The sequence below is a fragment of the Pteronotus mesoamericanus genome, unplaced genomic scaffold (genome assembly GCF_021234165.1).
Source record: "Pteronotus mesoamericanus isolate MK-2021 breed Mesoamerican mustached bat unplaced genomic scaffold, CSHL_Meso_final scaffold_12, whole genome shotgun sequence".
NCBI lineage: Eukaryota > Metazoa > Chordata > Mammalia > Chiroptera > Mormoopidae > Pteronotus > Pteronotus mesoamericanus.
Window position 1 is genome coordinate 12,097,617 of NW_026555303.1, and position 21,280 is coordinate 12,118,896.

Here is a 21,280-nt window from a genome sequence, read left to right on the forward strand (position 1 = left end):
CCTCTTGAATGAGACCCTCTGTGCTTCCCAGATTTGTGTGTCTTGTTCTCTCATCAAAATAGGGAAGTTTTCCATCATTACTTTTTCAAACAGATTTTCTATCCCTTGCTGCTTTCCTTATCCTTCTGGTACCCCTTTTATATAGATATTATGCATTTCCTGTTGTCCTGCAATTCCCTTAACCCTTCTTTGTTCTTTTTTTAATCATTTTTTTTCCTTTTCTTGCTCATTCTGGGATTTTTTTTTCTACCTTGTCTTCCTGCTCACTGATTTGGTCCTCTGCTTTGTTGAGCCTGCTTTTGATTCCTTCCACTCTGTTCTTCAATTCAGAAATTGTGTTCTTTATTTCTTCTTGTCTCTTGTTGATTGTTTCTATGTCTTTTTTCATGCTGATATAGTTTGCAGTAAGTTCCTTGTAACTTCCTTGTAGTTTTTGATAATCCTCACTGAGCTCATTTTGCTTTCTTATAATCATTGTTTTGAACTCAATTTCTGATAGCTTACTTGCCTCTATTTCATTTAGCACTCTTTCTGAGAATTCTTCCTTTCCTTTTTATTGGAGGGTTGTTTCTTTGTTGTGTCCTTATTCGAGAACTCTTCTTGTTGGGTTCTGCTCCTCAAACTGATGTTTTGACTCCCTGACTTTGTGGTGTGAACTTCTGTGGTAGGAGACCTGTGAGATTCAGGGGTTCAGTCTCCTTGATCTCCTAAACTTGATGCTCTTAGGATGTCCTTTATGCCATTTATGTTGGCTCTCTGGATACAATTGGGTTGTTGGGTCATTGTTTGGTGGGTCTTACCCTCCAGCTAGTTGATTGAAGGTCACTCTTCCCTCCACATGTTGTATGCTGTTGTGGAGGTACGGGCAGAACAAAACCACAAAGCCCAGGAAACAAACCCACACCCACAAAAATAACTCCCCACTCAATCCCACTATCACTACCAAATGAACCAGTATTAATAACAGTGTAAAGAGATTAAGAGTATCATAAGAAAGGAGAGCAAATATAAGATAATCTACTGAAAATAATGATTTTGAGAGGGTAGACAGAGGAGCACTGATAAGAGTTGGGAGTCAGAAGGATGTGAAGAGAAAAAGTAAAATTTACTTTATGAAGAATAATGTGAATGAAGATGGTGGAATAGAATATGAGAAGGGAGCATATAGTTTTAGGTTTAAATAGAAAATAAAAAAAAAATAAAGTGAGAGGCAAAGAAAGGAATGAAAAAAGTAAATAATAAAAATATAGGAACCAAATTGGAGAGAAAGATCCAACACAACACTATCAACAACAAATGAACTAAAATTAATATAAGTGGGATGGGAATAAAAGGGCAAAAAGAAAGAAATAAAAGCTTAAGAAATGTCTCAAAGAATGAGAAGTGGTTTTTGAAATGATAGAGGGAGAGGGAATACTAAGAGAGAATAACAAAAACCTGGCTAAGACAGGGAAAAAATTAAAATTTGAGATGAAAAGAAAAAGAATAAAGAAAAATCAATGGACAGAATGAAAGAGAGAAAGAAGAAAGACAAAAAAAGAAGAGAAAATCGTCTAATACAGGGTAAAATTATAAATTTCAGATAGAAAAGAGTAGGAGAGAGAAATGGTAAAATTTGAGATTTAAAATACAAAATTAGTGAAGACCTGGAGATAAAATTTTTAAAAAAGCAAAAACAGCTACTCTACACACAATCAACTAGTAACGATTACTAAAGGTAGAGAGAGAACGCAGGTATTTTAAGAGCAGGGAAAATGGATGTGAGATGACCATTGATAACGAAATTAGTTTTTTGAGGCTGGACGGAGGAGAAATGGTAAGAGCACAGAATTAAACAAGTTGTAGCAAGAGAGGAAAGAAAATTTAAAACAAAAATAATGAGAGGAGAAAAGAAGGTAAAATAGGGTAAAAGAGGGGAAGGACATGTATGTAAATATGTAAATTGAAATAAACTATAGTATAAAATATAATGACTTAATATGCACAAACTTGATGGACAAGAAATGAATTTTAAAAAGCTATTCAGGAAAGAAAATACCACAAATCATGGAAAAGACCATGGTGGATTTCATCTCAGTAGCCTCTAGTATTTACCACTGTTTTTTTCTTTCTGGATCCACCTCTGGTGATGTGAGATGCTGACCCCATTTGACCTTAGGGAGCCTGTTCAAGACTTCTGGGGATCTACTGTCTGTGGCTGTCTCCACTTCAGGATATCTATAATAGTTTGAGAGGCCAGAAATTTTTATAACCACATACAGATCACAGAAACAGATTTGACACAACATGACTGGTGGGGAGTGTGCCGGGATGAAGAGGGTTGGCTGGACTGCCATGGGTGACAGCTGAAGTGTTGGAAGGATATCTCTGTGGCTTCAAGGATCCCCCTGAGAAGTGTAGAATCTAAACCCCAAGTGGTGCTCCCTAGCCTGTAGTACCAGACCCCAAAAAGTACACAGATAACATCCAGCTTTGAAAAGTGGTAGGGTTTCTCTCTGCCAGAGACTGATAGGTAGAAACACAAAGAACCACTTATAGGGCCAATGCATAAATTTTCATATGGAGCCACTTACCTTGGACTTAGCAAGGGAGGGTGCAGAGTGGACTAAAGACACTTGAGGAGAGACTGGGGACTGTGGCTGTGGAAAGAGAACTGAGAGAGCAGTTGCCAGTATCCTGCAGAAGCCATCTTGCTCAGACAGAGCACACCTCTCTGAGTGTCATCACCCTGAGAGGAAAAAATAGCCCTGCCTCCAGGAGTTACTCTGCTCCACCTTGTGGTGCTGAAGCCCCTCTGCTAATTGCAGAGTGACTATATTAAGAAATATATGAGTCAGCCACAAATAGTAAATCTCTGGTAGTCTCAAACAGGCTGCCTAAGACCAGACTGGAACATCACCTGACATCACCATAAGCAGGTCCAGAAAGAAAAAAAGTACACCTGCACAACAGCATACAAGCCATGGTGGGTGCACAGACCCTCAGTCAGCCAGCTGGAGAGAAAGGCCCACCAAAGGATCATCCAACAACTATTAAAACTCAATTACATGCAGAGAGCGAACATAAATGACATAAAGTCATCCTAAGATCATCAAGTTCAGGAGATCAAACAGACTGCATCATTATATCCCACTGGTCTCTTACTATAGAAGTACACATCACAAAGACAGGAAGTCAAAGCAGATCAATTTGAGAAACAGAAACAAACAAGGTAAGTATTCCTAAAATGGGGAGACAAAGAAATAATGCTTAATGGAAAAGAATGGAGGAATCCTCAGAAAACTGAAAAATTTAGTAGAGGCAAGTAAACTATCAGATAATGAGTTTTAAAAAATGGTTATAAGGAAGTTCAATGAGCTCAATGAGAATTACAAAGAACCAGAGGGAAGCTACAAGGAACTTACTATGAACTACATAATCATGGAAAACGACATAAAAACTATGAATAAGAGTCAGGAGGAAATGAAAAATACAGTTTCTGAATTGAAGAACACAGTAGAAGGAATCAAAACCTGGCTAGATGAAGCAGAGGGTTGAATTGGCAAGCCAGACAACAAGGTAGAAAAAAAAATCCCAGAAAGGGCAAGAAAAGGAAAAAAGACTCAAAAAGAAATAAGGGGTTAAGGGACCTTCAACACAACATGAAATGTAATAATATCTGTATAATAAGAATAACAGAAGGAGAATAGGAGTAAGGGATAGAAAATCTGTTTGAAAAAGTAATGGTGGAAAACTTCCATATTTTGATTAGAGAATAAGACACACAAATCTGGGAAGCACAGAGTGTCCCATTCAACAAGAACCCAAGAAGAGGTCCAATCCAAGACACATCATAATTAAAGTTGCAATATTGAAAGACGAAGAGAGAATCTTAAAGACAACAATGGAGAAACAATAAGTAAAACACAAGAGAGCTCTGATAAAAATAGCAGCAGGTTTCTCAACAGAAGCAGTACAAGTCAGAAGGGAATGGCAAGAAATATTTCAAATAATGAAAATAAAAGGCATGCAACCAAGGCTACTCTACCCAGGAAGGCTCTCATTTAAAAAGATGAAATAAGGAGTTTCCCAGACAAAAGGAGTCTAAAGGATACACGTCCACTAAAGCAGCATTGAGAGACATGCTAAAGGGACTGCTTTAAGAAGATGAAGAAGCCCTAGCTGTTGTGGCTCAGTGGATTGAGCGCCCGCATGTGAACCACAGGGTCACTGATTCAATTCTAGTCTAGAGCACATAACTGGGTTCCTGGGCCAGGTCCCCAGTGGGAGGCATGTGAATAGCAACCATACAGTGACGTTTCTCTCTCTTTCTCCTTCCTTTTCCCTCAATTTGAAAATAAATACATAATATCTTTTTAAAAAGATGAGGGAAAAGAGTGAGAGAGAGAAACACAGGTACAAAGGGGAAATTGGCAATGAATAAGTACCTATCAATGATAACCTTAAATGTAAATGGGCTAAATGCCCCAATCAAAAGATATAGGGTAGCCGAATGGATAACAACACATGATCCACACATATACTGCCTACAAAAGACCCACCTCAGAACAAAAGACCTGCACAGTATGACAGTGATTGATTGAAAAAAAATATTCCAAGCCACTGGACAAGAAAAAGAAATCTGGAGTAGCAATATTTATATCAGAGAAAATAGACATCTTAACAAAGGCCATAAATAGAGACACAGAAGGACACTTCATACTACTCAAGGGAAGAATCTATCAAGAAGACATAAACATTGTAAACACATATGAACCCAACATAGAAGCACCCAAATATATAAGGAAAATCTTGAAGGACTTCAAGAAAGATATAGAGAGCAAAACACTGTAGGAGATTTAAGACCTGGCTGTCAGCAATGGATAGATCTTCTAAACAAAATATCAAGAAGGTGATTGCAGCATTGAACAATGCCCTACATCAAATGGACTTGACTGATATATGTAGAACCTTTCATAGCAAAGAAATAAAATGCACATTCTTTTCAAATGCTCATGGAACATTTTCAAAGATAGACCACATGATAGGACATGAGGCATGCCTGAAATAATTCAAGAAATCTGAAATTGTATCAAGCATTTTCTCAGACCTCAAGGGCTTGAAACTAGAGTCCAACCTCAAGGAAAAAACTCAAAAATATTCAAACTCATGGAGAGTGAATAGCATGTTATTAAACAATGAATGTGTTAACCATGAGGTCAAGAAAGAAATAAAAAACTTTCTGGAAACAAATGAAAATGGACACAGACCAATACCTATGGAACACATCAAAAGCAGTCCTGAGAGGGAAGTTCATAGCAATACATGCCTACCTAAAAAAGATAGAAACATTTCCAATAAACAACCTACCCCTACATCTACAAAACTGGAGGAACAACAACACAGAGCTAGAACGAGTAGAAGGATGGAAATAGTCAAGATCAGAGCAGAATTAAATGACATAGAGAAAAAAAAATTCAAAGGATCAATAAACCCAGAGGTTTGTTCTTTGAAAAGGTAAACAAAATATACAAGCTTTTAACCTGACTCATCAAAAAAAAAAGGGGGGGGAGAGGACCCAAATAAATAAAATCAGAAATTAAAGAGGAGAAATTAAAACTGATACCACAGAAATAGAAAGGGTTGTAAGAAATTACTATGGACAACTATATGCCAAGAAAATTGAAAACCTGAGTGAAATGGATGAATTTCTAGAAATATATATTTTTTCAAAACTCAATCAAGAAGAAGTATAATGCCTGAACTGAAAAAAAGACCAGCTACTGAAATTGAAGTAGTAGTGATCAAAATATTTCCCACACACAAGAGCACTGGAAAAGATAGTTTCACAGGAAAATTTTCACAAGACATTTAACTAAGTGCTAACTACTATCCTTCAAAAGAAAAACAAAAATCATATGATCATATCAATGGATGCTGAAAAACCATTTGATAAAGTACAGCACCTATTTATGATAAAAACACTCAGCAATGTGGGAATAGAGGGAGCATACCTCAAAATAATAAAGACTATGTATGAGAAACCTGTAGCCAACATCATACTCAATGAGCAAAAATAAAAGTTTTCCCCCTAAGATCAGGAACAAGACACAAAGGGGTCTGTTTTCACCACATCTATTCAGCATAGTATTGGACGTTCTAGCCACAGTGATCAGACAAGAAAAATAAATAAATAGCATACAAATTGGAAAGAGGAAGTAAAACTGTCCTTCTTTGCCAATGACATGACAGTGTACCTAGGAAACCCTACAACTTCCACCAAAAAAATACTCGACCTAATCAATGAATTTGGCAAAACAGCAGGATGCAATGTCAATATTCAGAAATCGAAGGCATTTTTATACACTGAGATAATCAGACTCAGAAATCAGGAAAAAAGTCCCATTTGCTATAGCAACAAGGAAAAAAATTAGTATCTAGGAATAAACATTACGAAGAAGATAAAAGATTTATATTCAGAAAACTACACAACACTGAAGAAAGAAATTAAACCAATACAAATGAATGGAAGCATATACCATGCTCACGGACTGGAAGAATAAATGTTATCAAAGTGTTCACACTACGCAAAGAAATTTCTAGATCCAACATAATCTCCGTTACAGTACAAATGACATATTTTACATGTAAAGAAAAAAAAATTTCAAAAAATTATATGAAACCAGAAATGACCCTGAATAGCCGCAGCAATCTTGAGAAAGAGTAACAAAGTCAGAGGGATCACAATACCCAATATCAAACTATACTACAAGGCTACTATAATAAAAAGAGTCTAGTACTGGCATAAAAACAAATACATAGACAAGAGGAACAAGATAGAGAACCAAGAAATAAATCCATGACTCTACGGTCAATTAATATTTGACAAAGGAGGCAGACCATAAAATTGAGTAAAAATAGCCCCTTCAATAAATGGTGTTGGGAGACCTGGACAGATAAATGCAAAAAATTGAAACTTGACCACCAACTTATACCGTACACCAAAATAAACTCAAGGTGGATGAAAGTCTTAAATATAAGTCTCAAAACCCATAAAGATTTTATTAGAGAGAATAGGCATGAGAACTTCAGATATTCCATGTAGCAAAACATTCACTGACATGTCCCCTAGAGCACAGGATATAAAGAAAAAAACATATGGAACATCATCAAAATAAAAAGCTTCTGCACAGCTAAAGAAACATCAGCAAAATGAAAAGGGAACCAACCATATGGGAAATATATTTGCTAATGATACCTCAGAAAAGGGATTGATCTCCAAAATATATTAAAAAACTCACACAAATCCACTCCAGGAAGACAAACAATCCAATTGAGAAGTGGGCAAAGGACCTGAACAGACACTTCTCCAAGGAGGACATACACAGGGCCCAGGGACATATGAAAGGATGAGCAGCATCACTATCCATCACAGAAATGCAAATTAAAACCACAATGAGATACCAATTCACACAGGTCAGAATGACCATCATAACCAAATCTACAAACAAGTGCTGGCGAAGCTGTGGAGAAAAGGGAACCCTAGTACATTGTTGGTGGGAATGCAGACTGGTGCAGCCACTGTGGAAAACAGTTTGGAATTTCCTAAAAAAACTGAAGATGGAACTGCTTTTTGACCCAACAATTCCACTGCTGGGATTATGCCCTAAGAATCCTGAAACACCAATTCAAAAGAACCTATGCACCCAATATTCATAGCAGTGCAAGTTACAATAGCCAAGTGCTGGAAGAAACCTAAGTGCCCATCAGCAAATGAGTGTATCAAAAAACTATGGAAACTATGGTATACTTACACAATGGGATACTATGCAGCAGAAAGGAAGAAGGAGGTCCTACCCTTTAGGACAGCATGAAAGGATGTGGAGAGTGTTATGCTAAGTGAAATATGCTGGGTAGGGAAAGACAAATACCATATAATTTCACCTATAAGTGGAACTTAATCAACAGAACAAACAAGCAAACAAAATGCAACCAGAGTCATTGAAATAAAGAACAGACTGACAGTGACCAGAGGAGGTGAGGAGGGGATTACAGGGGGGAAAAGGAGAAAGGTAAACAAGAAACATGTATAAAATACATAGACAAAGCCAAAAGTGGGAAGGATCCAGGGTTGGAAGTGGGGATGGGAGGTGTGGGGGAAGTACTGGTTGGAAAATGGAGAAACTATACTTAAACATCAATTTAAAAACATAACACTACTCAACCTATTTAGTGAATTTGGCAAAATGGCAGGATACAAAGTCAATATTCAGAAGTCAAAATAATTTTTGTACACCAACAATGATATATTAAAAACAATTATTTGAAAAAAAAAAAACTATTTACTCTAGCAACAAGACAAATAAAATCCTGAGGAATAAACCTAAGTAAGGAGGTTAAAGACCTGTACTCAAAAAACTACACAACATTGAAGAAAGAAATTATAGAAGACACAAATAAATGGAAGATATACCATTTTCATGGATTGGAAGAATTAACATCATTAAAATGTCTACACTATGCAAAGCAATTTATAGATTCAATGAAATCTTCACTAAAATTCCAAGGACATATTTCATATATGTAGAAGAAATATTTCAAAAAATTTATATGGAAGCCAATGACCCCAAATTCCCTCAGTAATTTTAAGAAAGAAGAACAAAGTAGGAGAGCTTGCAATACTTGATTAGAAAGTATATTGTAAAGCCATTCTAATCAAAATAGTCTGATAGTGGCATAAGAACAGACACATAGAACAATGGAACACAATAAAAAGCCCAGAAATAAATCTGTTACTTTATGATATATTAATAATTGACAAAGTGGGCAGGAGCATAAAATGGAGTAAAAATAGCCTCTTCAACAAGTGGTGTTGGGAGAGCTGGACAGCTACATGCAAAAAAATGAAACTTGACCACCAACTTACACCATACACCAAAATAAACTCAAGATGGACAAAAGGACTTGAATATAAGTTGTGACACTATAAAAGTCCTAGAGGAGAAAATAAGCAGGAAAATTTCAGGTATCCCACACAGCAATATTTTCACCTATGTACCCACTAGAGCAAGGTATATAAAAGAATAAACCTATAGGACTATGTTGCACTGCGTGGCAGCTATAGGGGCGTGCCACCACCGAGGAGCGCTGCAGAGAGCTCAGTGCTCCCTGAAACGTGAGGGAAACTGGCTGGGGCCAGCTGAAGTGGGAGCAGGGCTCCGAAACCCGTAGAGCCCATTCTGGGGTTGTCACGGATGAAGGGAATAAAACAGATAACGTCTCAAACACTTCTCTGTTTGCTGGGAGAGCCGAGGGGGGGCTTCCCTCTCACTGGATAAGGCTGTGTTACATCCCCCTAGTGGGGAAGGCCCTGCTGTCCTTTGTTCCAAGGCTTTTATTGAAAAACTTATCAGTGGGCTAGGTAACAGGAATGCATGTGTACACTCGTTACATTAGCAAGTTAAGTTTCACAGAGAACAGATAGTTTTAAGAAAACAAGTGACAGGAATTTACTGATCTACATGTTTCTGAGAGGAGACTAGAATCAATAATAGAGATTATAAATAAGGGGAAAGTAGACTTAAAGGCACCTTAAAGATATAGGGTAAAAGGTGTAAATAAAGCAAATGTCTTAACAAGGTAAGGGGTGTAAATAATGTAAATGTCCTTCACAGCATGAGCTGGCCAGAGATCTGAGGAAAGAACAAAGCACATTTTAAATAAATTACTTTTAGACTTGATTTCCTTGGCAACCCCCAGACCTGATTTACAGCTGACTCCCGCATTGTTTCAAGCCTTAGCCAGGGTGGGAAGGGGACCACCAAGAGATAAGGAGACTGCTTCTCAACTGTAATGAAGACTCCAGCCATGTCCAAGCCAAGTCAAGAGGTGTGGGGGCCTTTTTGCCCCTTCTCCATGTCCCCCAATTTCTGGTCTGCTGACAATATCGGCCAATACCTGTCTTAGGTCATATACCTCAGCTTGAGGTAACTTACCTGTTGATGGCTATTGGCCCTCGAAGGCAAAGCAGAGAGTCAGGGGCTAAGTCCCTGCCAGAGGGGAACAGGCCAAGTCTCCTCAGGAGCCTGCTTTCTCTGAGGCCTCCTGATTATTTCCACCCTTGGGGCCCTCCAGCCTGACGGCAGAATTACAGCTTATGAAAACAGGCCGGGCGTTTCCCAACAGGACTACATCAAACTAAAAATATTCTGCATGACTAAGAAAACATCAGCAAAATGAAAAGGGAATCAAACATATGAGAAAATATATTTGCCAATGATACCTCAGACAAGGGTTTTATCTCCAAAATACATAAAGAATGCTCACAACTCCACACTAAAAAGACAAACAAGCCCATTAAAAAAAATGGGCAAAGGACCTAAACAGACACTTCTCCAAGAAGGAGATACAGAGGCTCCAGAGACATGTGTAAGGATGCTGAACACCACTAAGCATAGAGAGATGCAAATTTAAACCACGATGAGATACCACTTCATGCAGGTCAGAATTACTATTGTAAACAAATTAACAAAGAACAAGTGCTAGCGAGGTTATGGAGAAAAGGGAACCCTAGTACACTGTTAGTGGAAAGGTATTCTGTTGCAGCCACTGTGGAAAACAGTGTGGAATTTCCTTTAAAAAATAAAAATATAACTGCCTTTGACCTGGAGATTCCACTGCTGGAATTATGCCCTAAGTATCCTGAAATACCATTTGAAAAGAACCGAAGCATCCCAATGTTAATAGCAGCATTATTTTCAATAGCCAAATATTGGAAACTGCCTAAGTCTCCATCTGTAAATGATTGGATCAAAAAACTATGGTACATTTACACAATGGAATACTATGCTGCACAAAGAAAGAAGTGGCTCCTACCCTTCATGATAGCATGGATGGAACTAGAGAGTATTATATTAAGTGAAATAAACCAGGAGGTGAAAGACAAATATAATATGTTTTCACCTATAATTGGAACCTTATCAACACAACAAACAATGTAGCAAAATGGAACCAGAGACACAGAAATAAAGAATAACCTGACAATGACCATAAGGGTGGGGGAGGGATATAATGGGGTTAAGAAGGGGAAGGGTTAAGTTAACGAACATGTATAAAGGACCAATGGACAAAGACAACAGGGGTTGGGAGAATTGAATGTGAAGGGGCTAGGCAGGGCAGGAGAGATCAATGGAGAAAAACTGTAATTGATCATCAATAATTTTTTTAGAAATCTGAAATTAATGCATAAATATGAAAGAAAAGTAAGAAACAACCTTTTAAGTTGAAAGTACTAGCTAAGTATGAGTTAGATCTTATCTCTCAATCCACCATCCAGTAGTCTCAGTACTGCTGATGCTCTGCACTAATTTGAACTATTGGACTTACGAAGAGATACAAACACACACAGAGACATTTTTTCCAGGAGATATAGTCCTATATTTCTTCTGCTTCCTCTAATTTCTTGGTATTAATAAGCAGACAACTGTATTTACAGATACAATTTACTTAGCAAATGGCAAGAGGGAAGGAAGAATACCATTTCTGAATTGAAGAACACAGAAAAAGGAATCAAAAGCTGGCTAGATGAAACAGAGGAATGAATCAGCAGGCTGGAGGATAAGGCAGAAAAAAGCTCCCATAAAAAGCAGGAAAATGGGGGAAAAATCTCAAAAATAATGAAGAAGCATTTAAGGACATGCAGGAAAACCTGAAACATAATAATATCCATATAATAGGGATACCAGAAGGAGAAGAAGAGGAGTAAGGGATAGAGAACCTGTTTGAAAAAGTCATGATGGAAAAGTTCCGTAATTGCAGGAGAGAAAAAGTCACAAAACTCAAGGAAGCACAGAGGGTCCCATTCAAGAGGAACCCAATGAGGCCCACTCCAAGATACACCATGATTAAAACGGCAGATATCAGGACAAGCAGAGACTCTTAAAGGAAGTAAGGGAGAAAGAGATAGTAACATATAAGGGAGCCCCAGTACGGCTAGCAGCTGACTTTTCAAGAGAAACACTACAAGACAGAGGGAATGGCAAGAAATATTCCAAATCATGAAAAGCAAAGGCCTGCAACCAAGACTGCTCTACCCAGCAAAGCTCTCAATTCAAATGAAAGGTGAAATAAGGAGTTTCCCAGAGAAAAGAAGGCTAGAAGAATACACCTCCACGAAACCAGCATTACAATATATGCTAAAAGTACTGATTTAAGATGATGAAGAAAATGTCTATGAATACTCAGTTCCCTTCACAGTCACCAATACTTGATATTACCAATATTTTTAATACTTATTCATCTGATTGTGACAGTGATGTGTTATTTTAATTGTTACTTAATTCTTTGTTGAAACTAAACCTGTTTTGTATATTTCTTGCCTATTTCTGTTATTTTTAAAAAGCTTTAAATGACTTTTTGGTATTCTTTATCCATTTTTGACTAAATGTTTGTATAACTTTTTCCTAAAAAATTAAAAAAAAAAAACTATTAACCCTTTTTTAGATGTGTTGTAAATATTTTCCTATTTATTGCTTGTCCTTTAACTTTTTTGTATGTATATTACTATATAGTCTCGAATGTTTAATATAGTCATATTGTCAATATTTTACTTTATAGCTTCTGGGTTTGAATATTTAGCTTCAGAGTAAGAAAATATAATTTTGTATTTTCTCCTAAAAGTCCTTATATTTTTCATATTGATTTTTAACTCACCTGAATATTTTTTGTATATTCTGTGAAATAGGGCTCTCTATATTTTTTTTTATTTCAAGTAATAGTGGTCCATGCATCTTATTTTTTGAATAAGCCTTATTTTCCCCATTGGTTTGAAATATCAATTTAATGATATATTACATTGTTAGATACATACATTTGTTTCTAGAATACTCATTCGATTTCATTGATCTGCTTGATTATTTCTGTGCTGGTGTTATGTTGTTTTAATTGCTGAGACTTTATAATGGATTTAATTTTTTAATATTTTATAATATTTTATAATCTTGACATTTAAATAAATAAATTAATCAAAACAATCTGCATTTTTTAAAAATAAAGAAAGAACTAACTCCTATCTTTTGTGACAACATGGATGGAACTGGAGATTATGCTCAGTGAAATTAGCCAGTCAGTTAAAGATAAATACCATATGAACTCCTCACTGTAAGTCGAATCTATTCAACAAAATAAACCAATGAACAAAATAAACCACTGGCATGGAAGCATGGAGCAGACTGAACGTGAGTAGAGGGGATGGGGAAGAAGGACAATGGTGGAAAGAATGGGAAGGGACTAGACAAAGAACATGTATGAATGGCCCATGGACATGTACAACAGAGTGGGAATTGACTGTGGGAGGGTGTGGCAGGGTGGAATGGGTGGAGGAGGGCAAAGAGGAAAAAATTGAAACAACTGTAATAGAATCAACATGATTTAATAATTAAAAAATAAAATGAGCTTTTGCTATATGAAAGATATTCCTCCTTGGGGAATTAAGGGGACATCTTTATGGACACAAGGTACATGTAAAGAAAAGGCTTTCTACATTGGATAATGTCTGATAAGGAGTCCATGCTGGTTTTAGTGGTATCTGGAACCCTCTTAAGCAGCAGCTGAGTATGGATCCAGCTCAGAGCTCAAAAGGTCTCATTTTGAAGTTGAATAGGATCCTATTAGCCTGTGGGGTGGGGACAGACAAGAAATAATGCTCTATGCTTACAGAGTATTGGGAAGACGGGTCCTTGGGGAACATCTTTCTCCAGGTTGAGGGTAAAGCTGTAGGATAAGGTGTCTTCCAGGATTAGGCCTACAATCTCCTGACTCAGCTGAGTTGGAAACAGCCAGGAAGGGATCTGGAAGTGTGAGAGGCAGTAAGCTTCTGCTGGCCAGCCAGGCAGATCAGTGGGCTAGCCACAGCACATCAGTGAATGCCCTGTAGCCCCCAGCCCACCCTTCACCATGATTAACAAAAAGGGGTTTTGATGAAGATACAGAGAGATAAGAACCCTCCCCCATGTTTAGACCCCCATTTCTGAGCGAAAACAGAGCAAAACTCATTATAAAGAGACAATGAGCTAAAGGAGAGAGAAAGATGATGACACACCACAGTGTGACAAGGACATGTGAGAGTGATTCGTGGTGGGACACAGAGAGCAAATTATTACTAAGGAAGAGCATTGATTGTCAATAAAGGCAGAGTGACAAATGGTATCATCTTTCAAATGTTTTGCTTGTCAGCTTTACAAATTTAAAATCAATCATTAGAGATGGTTAGTGCTTTATGATCATACCTACTGGTAAGAGTTTTACAAAGTGTTTACAAACAATTATGGTGGAGGAATATGAGAAGTACATCTTCTCATTTGCTTATTCATGCAGTCAACTCTGGTCACCCTGGTGCTGGATGCGGGATTCTGGGTGTTTGGAGCTGGGCACCTGCAGTGAATATGCTTTATATAGCCTCTACTGTTGAGGGAACTTGGAGAGTATTGTTGTATTCTCACTTTTCTAACTAGCTATGAGACAGAGGCAAGCCACGCCCGGCTCTGGACCTCAGTTCCCTCTGATTAAAATGAGGATTCAACTCATCCCTTCTTGGTGAGAGGACTGTACTGTGTGTATGCTAAGATCATAGTCCCTTGAAAAACTTATGGGTTTCTGAAAAAGATGGCAACAGAAAATAAAAATTATCTTAACTGGAAAAAATGGGACTATTAAGAATGTAAGACTGTGCATCTGTATCTGCGTGCAACCTTGGCTTAAATTTTTCATGTGGAGTGAGGAAGGCAAGGCTTTCTTGGAAAGGAAGTAATTGTGATGAAACCCCAGGAACTTGGACACAAATAGATCTGCTTTTAATGAAACCTTTGATCATGGGCCCCTCACTAAGGATCATGTTTCCGATTTGTAAATTGGGACAGAATGTTTCACTCTGCCTATGTACCAAAAATCATAGGTCCTTATGCTGAACTGAGCTCTTACAAATATCTTGACACTAAAGAAGGCAATGAATGACGTTATTTTTCTTTCAGCCCACTCTTGAGGACACCTCAGCTCCCAACTGCAGTGCAAGCCACTGGGGGATCTGGCAGCTCCAGTGACTCAGAGAGCAGCTCAGAGACTGACTCAGAGACTGAAAGCAGCACCACAGACAGCGAATCCAATGAGTTGCCTCATGTGGCCACTCCAGAGGTGGGTGAGATGGCCAGTGCCACAACCACGATCTGCCTGTCATCAAGGCAGTACCCCAGAAACACAGACATGCACACACTTTCAGCACAATAATTATTTTAGCACAATAAGAATTGACAAAAGAATTCAGGTACAGTCATACCTGGGTACTCATCAGCTTCAGAACTCATCGAACACTACTCGTATCTTTTTATTTTTATTAATTTTTATTTTTACTTTTTTATTTATTTATTTTTTAAATATATTTGACTCTGCCTACCCCCCACCACTTTCCCTTGCCCCCTCCCTCCTTCCCTCCCTCAGCTCTTCCCCTTTGGTTTTGTCCATGAGTCCTTGCTATATGTTCCTTGACTTTCCCCTTCTCTTCCTTTTCCGCCGCCCCCACTCCTTCCCTCTTGTCTCTGTTGATTTCTTTTCCTTTCAGTGTTGCTGGTCATATTTTCCTTGCATCTTTGTATTGTTGGTTAGGTTCCGCTGATAGGTGAGATCATATGGTATTTCTCTTTCGCCCCCTGGTTTATTTCGCTTAGCATGATGCTCTCCAGTTCCATCCATGCTGTCGCAAAGTTTAGTACTTCTTTTTTTTCTTTCTGCTGCATAGTATTCCATTGTGTATATGTACTATCACTTTTTGATCCAATCATCTACTGATGGGCATTTAGGTTGCTTCCAACACTTGGCTATTGTAAATTGTGCTGCTGTGAACATTGGGGTGCATAGGTTCTTCTGTATTGGCGTTTGGGTGTTCTCAGGGTATAGTCCCAGCAGGGGAATCGCTGGATCAAAAGGCAGTTCCATTTTCAGCTTTCTGAGGAAATTCCACACTGCTTTCCACAATGGCTGCACCAGTCTGCATTCCCACCAACAGTGGACTAGGGTTCCCTTTTCTCCATAGCCTCACCAGCACCTGTTGTTTGTTGATCTGTTTATGAGGGCCATTTTGACCGGTGTGAGGTGGTACCTCATGGTGGTTTTGATCTGCATTTCTCTGATGGCTAGTGATGCTGAGCATCCTTTCAAATGCCTCTGGGCCCTCTGTATCTCCTCCTTGGAAAAGCATCTGCCCAGGTCCTTTGCCCATTTTTTGATTGGATCGTTTCTCTTCTTGGAGTGGAGTCGAATGAGTTCTTTATACATCTTGGAGGTGAAACATTTATCTGTTATATCATTAGCAAATCTATTTTCCCATAGGGTTGGCTCCCTTTTCATTTTGCTGATGTTTTCTTTTGCCATGCAGAAGCTTCTTATTTTGATGAGGTCCCACTTGTTTATTCTCTCCTTTATGTCCCTTGCCCTGGAGACATATCGGTAAAAAAAAAATGCTGCGTGGGATATCTGAGAGTTTCCTGCCTATGTTCTCCTATAGGACTTTGATGGTGTTGCGACTTATATTTAAGTATTTTATCCATCTTGAGTTTACTTTTGTGTATGGTGTCAGCTGATGATCCAATTTAATTTTTTCCTATGTAGCCCTCTAGCTCTCCCAACACCATTTGTTGAAGAGGCTATTATTGCTCCATTTTAGGCTTCTTCCCCCTTTGTCAAATATTAGTTGCCCATATAGACCTGGGCTTATTTCTGGGCTTTCTATTCTGTTCCATAGGTCTGTGGTTCTGTTCTTGTGCCAGTATGAGATTGTTTTGAGTATACTGGCTTTGTAGTATAATTTGAAGTCCGGTATTGTGAACCCTCCTACTTTGTCTTTCTCAAAATTGCTATGGCTATTTGGAGTCACTTATGGTTCCATATAAATTTTTGAAAAGTCTGTTCTGTTTCTGCAAAATATGCCATTGGTATCTTAATAGGAATTGCATCAAATCTATAAATTGCTTTGGGTAGTATGGATATTTTGATGATATTAATTCTTCCAATCCATGAGCATGGTATATGATTCCATTTATTTGTGTCTTCCTTAATTTCTTTCTTCAATGTTGTATAGTTTTCTGCATGCAGATCTTTAAACTGCCTTGGTTAAATTTATTCCTAGGTACTTTATTTATCTTGTTTCTATATCGAATGGGATTTTTTTTCCTGATTTCTTCTTCTATTTCATTGCTGGTGTACAAAAATGCCTTTGATTTCTGAACATTGACTTTGTATCCTGCTGTTTTCCCAAATTCACTTATTAGGTTGAGGAGTTTTTTGGTAGAGTCTACAGGGTTCTCTATGTACACTATCATGTCATCTGCAAACAATGATAGCTTTACTTCCTCCTTTCCTATTTGGATGCATTTTATTTCTTTTTCTTGTCTGACCACTGTGGCTAGGACCTCCAATATCATGTTGAAAAGAAGTGGTGAAAGCGGACATTCTTGTCATGTTCCCAATATTAGTGAGAAAGCTGTAAGTTTTTTTTTTTTCCATTGAGTATGATATTGGTTGTAGGTTTTTCATATATGGCCTTTATTACGTTGAGGAATGTCCCATTTATTCCCATTTTGCTGAGTGGTTTGATCATAAATGGTACTGTACTTTATCGAATGCTTTTTCTACCTCTATCCAGATGATCATTTGGTTATTGTCTTTTCTTTCATTTATGTGATGTATTATGTTTATTGACTTGTGTATATTGAACCATCCCAGCATCCCTGGGAAGAATCCCACTTGATCACGGTAGGTAATCTTTTCAATGTATTACTGGATGCAGTTTGCCAATATTTTGTTGAAGATTTTAGCACCTATGTTTGTAAGCGAAATTAGCCTGTAGTTTTCTGTCTTTGTAGGGTCTTTACTGGTTTGGGGATTAAGGTGATGCTGGCCTCAAGGAAAGAGTCTGGGAGTCTTCCCTTCTCTTGTTTTTTTTTTTTTTTTTTTTTTTGGAATAATCTGAGAAGGTCAGGGGTTAGCTCTTCCTTAAATGTTTTGTAAAATTCTCCTGTGAAACCGTCCGGCCCTAGGCTTTTGTGTGCTGGGAGTTTCTAGATTACTGCTTCAATTTCCCCAGCTGTTATCGGTCTGTTCAAGCTTTCTGTTTCTTCCACCTTCAGTGTTGGAAGATTATACTTTTCTAAAAATTTGTCCATTTCATCAAGGTCTTCAAATTTCTTGGCATATAATTGTTCATAGTAGTTTCTCACAATCCTTTTTATTTTTGTGGTATCAGTTGTTATTTCTCCTCTTCCATTTCTGATATTATATATTTGGTTTCTCTCTGTTTGTTTCTTGATGAGTCTGCTTAAACGCTTGCCAGTTTTATTACCTTTTCAAAACCAGCTTCTGGATTAGTTGATCCTCTGAACTGTTCTTTTCGTCTCTATATCATTCAGTTCTGGTCTAATCTTGACTATTTCCTTCCTTCTACTTGCTCTGGGATTTACTTGTGGTTGTTCCTCCAGTTCTTGAAGTTGTAGTGTTAGGTTTTCCTTTGAAATGTTTCTATCTTTCTTAGGTAAACCTGTATTGCTATAAACTTCCCTTTCATGACTGCTTTTGCTGAGTGCCATAGGTTTTGGACTGTTGTATGTTTATTTTCCTTTGTTTCCAGAATTTTTTAAATTTCTTCTCTTATCTCATTATTGACCCATTCATTGTTTAATAGTCTATTGTTCCATCTCCATGAGTTTGCAAGTTTTTGAAGTTTCTCTTTGAGGTTGATTTCCATTTTCAAGCCCTTGGCGTCCAAGAGAAGTTTGGTAGTATTTCAATTTTCCTGAATTTTCTGAGGTTTCCTTTGTGTCCTATCATGTGGTGTATCTTTTAAAAACTTCCATGAGTGTTTGGAAAGAATGTGTATTTTTCTTCTTTGGGATGTAAGGTTCTATATATGTCAGTTAAGTCTATTTGATTCAGTGCATCATTCAGCTCCACAATGTCCTTATTGATGTTTTGTTTGGAAGATCTGTCCATTTTTGACAGTAGGGTGTTAAAATCACCTACTACCAGTGTGTTCCTGTCTGTATCTTTTTTGAAGTTGTCCAAGATTTTCCTTATATACTTGGGTGCCCGTATATTGGGAGCATATAAGTTTACAATATTTATGTCTTCTTGATAGAATATTCCTTTAAGTATTATAAAGTGTCTCTCTGGGTCTCTTTTTATGGCCTTTGTTTTGAAATCTATTTTGTTTGATATAAGTATTGCAAACCCTGCTTTCTTCTCTTGCCCATTTGCTTGGAGTTTGTTTTTCCATCCCTTTACTTTCAATCTGTGTAGGTCATTTGCTCTGAAGTGGGTCTCTTGTAGGCAGCATATGTGTGGGTCATGTTTTCCTATCGATTCAGCTATCCTGTGTCTTTAGATTGGGGCATTTGTTCCATTTACATTGAGACATTACTGATAGAAACTTATTCATTTTTTCTCTTTGTGCCTGTGTTTTTCTCTTTCTCACTCTTTTCCTTCATCTTCTTGAACCAGTCCCTTTAGCATATGTTGTAGTGCTGGTTTGGTAGGGATGTATTCTTATATCCTTTTTTTTGTCTGGTAAACTCGTTATTTCCCCTTCTATTTTGATTGAGAGCCTTGCTGGTTTGAGCAGCCTAGGTTGTAGGCCTTTGTTTTTCATTACTTGGGATATTTGTTGCCAATACCTTCTGGCTTGTAGTGTTTATGTTGAGAAGTCAGCTCCTAGCCCTATCGGGGCTCCCTTCTATGTTACTTTCTCCTTCTCCCTTGTTGCCTTGAGGATTCTCTCTTTGTCTTTGATAGTTGCCATTTTAATGATGATCTGTCTGGGAGTGGACCTCCTTGTGTCCCCTTGAGTGGGGCCCTCTGTGCCTCCTAGATCCATGAGACCTTTTCTCTCTTCAAATTGGGGAAATTTTCCATCGCTAATTTTTCAAAGAGGTTCTCTATCCCTTGCTCCTCTTCTCCTTCTCGTATCCCTATTATGCAGATATTATTGTGTTTCAGGTTGTCCTGCATGTCCCTAAATTCCTCTTCATTCTTTTTGAGTCTTTTTTCCATTTCCTGTTCTTTCTGGGAGCTTTTTTCTACCTTATCCTCCATCTCACTGATTTGATCCTTGGCTTCATCCAGCCTGCTCGTGATTCCATCTCCTGTGCTCTTCAATTCAGAAATAGTATTCTTCAATTCAGAAATAGTATTCTTCATAACCTCTTGTGTCTTCTTGATAGTTTCTATGTCCTTTTCCCGGTTGATATAGTTTGCTTTAAGATCCTGATAGTTTCTCTGCAGTTTCTTATAGTTATTTTTTAGCTGGTTGAGCTCATTGAGCTTCTTTAGAGCAATTATTTTGAATTCAATATCCGATAGTTCCCTTGCCTCTATTTCATTTAGCTCTCTCTCTGGGGATTCCCCTTTTCCTTCATTTGCGGGGAACATCTTTTTCTTCCCATTTTTGTGAGAGTCTATGAAGTAATCAATTAATTTATTTATTTTTGCTTCTGCTTCAATTGATCCATCTAGATTTCTTGACTTTGTGGATTTAACTCCTATGGTAGTAGGCGGCTCTTTTTATGTATGTATGTATGTATGTATGTATGTATGTATGATTTCTTTACTTTTCTTTCTGGGTCTGCCTCTGATGATGTTAGTTGTTGACCCCATATGACCTTGGGTTGTTTGTTTGGGCTTTCCAGGAGTATATTGTCGGTGTCTCACTCTCACTTTGGGCAGTTCTGTGACCCCTTTGTCCAGGAATCCACTATTTCTGCGGACCATGTTGTAATCGTGGGCCGTCTCGCTCAGGAGCATCCACTTCTGTCTTTTTGGGGGCACACCTTGCCTGCCTAAAATGGAGACTACAGAAAGGGGAGGGAGTCGGGACTCCCTGGTTCCTCCTCTCGTTCTTTCCCCAATGCCTCCATCTCCAGTCTCTCCTCAAGGCTCTATGCAGCTGTGCGACCCCTTTGGCCAGGGATCCTCTATTTCTTCCAGCTTGCCTGCACTAAGCCCTCCAGCTCACATGCACACAAGCTGTGTGTGGAACGCACAAAAAGCAGGTTAATTGACTCCCTTATGCCTGAGCGAGATGGTAGCTTCAGAGTGGGAGGTGAGTTATCACCGGGGCTCCGCCGGGCACCGTCTCAGTTCTCTTCACAAAGTTTTCCTCTCCAATCTTTTCCCAGGCACCAGCCCACTCTGCTGCGACCTCTACCCAGAGGTCAAGGAGGGTGAGTGCCAGTGCAAATTTTTGCATTGGCCCTTTATATGTCTC

At 38.2% G+C, this 21,280-nt stretch overlaps 1 protein-coding gene across 1 annotated transcript in view; it reads left to right on the forward strand.

The window, feature by feature from the left end:
* The window catches only part of AFF2 (ALF transcription elongation factor 2), a 640,196-nt gene that overhangs the window by 549,683 nt on the left and 69,233 nt on the right, over positions 1 to 21,280 (forward strand). Inside the window, exon 9 of the mRNA XM_054587889.1 lies at positions 15,006 to 15,165. Within this exon, the coding sequence (XP_054443864.1) occupies positions 15,006 to 15,165 (160 nt within the window). The remainder of the gene's footprint in view (positions 1 to 15,005; positions 15,166 to 21,280) is intronic.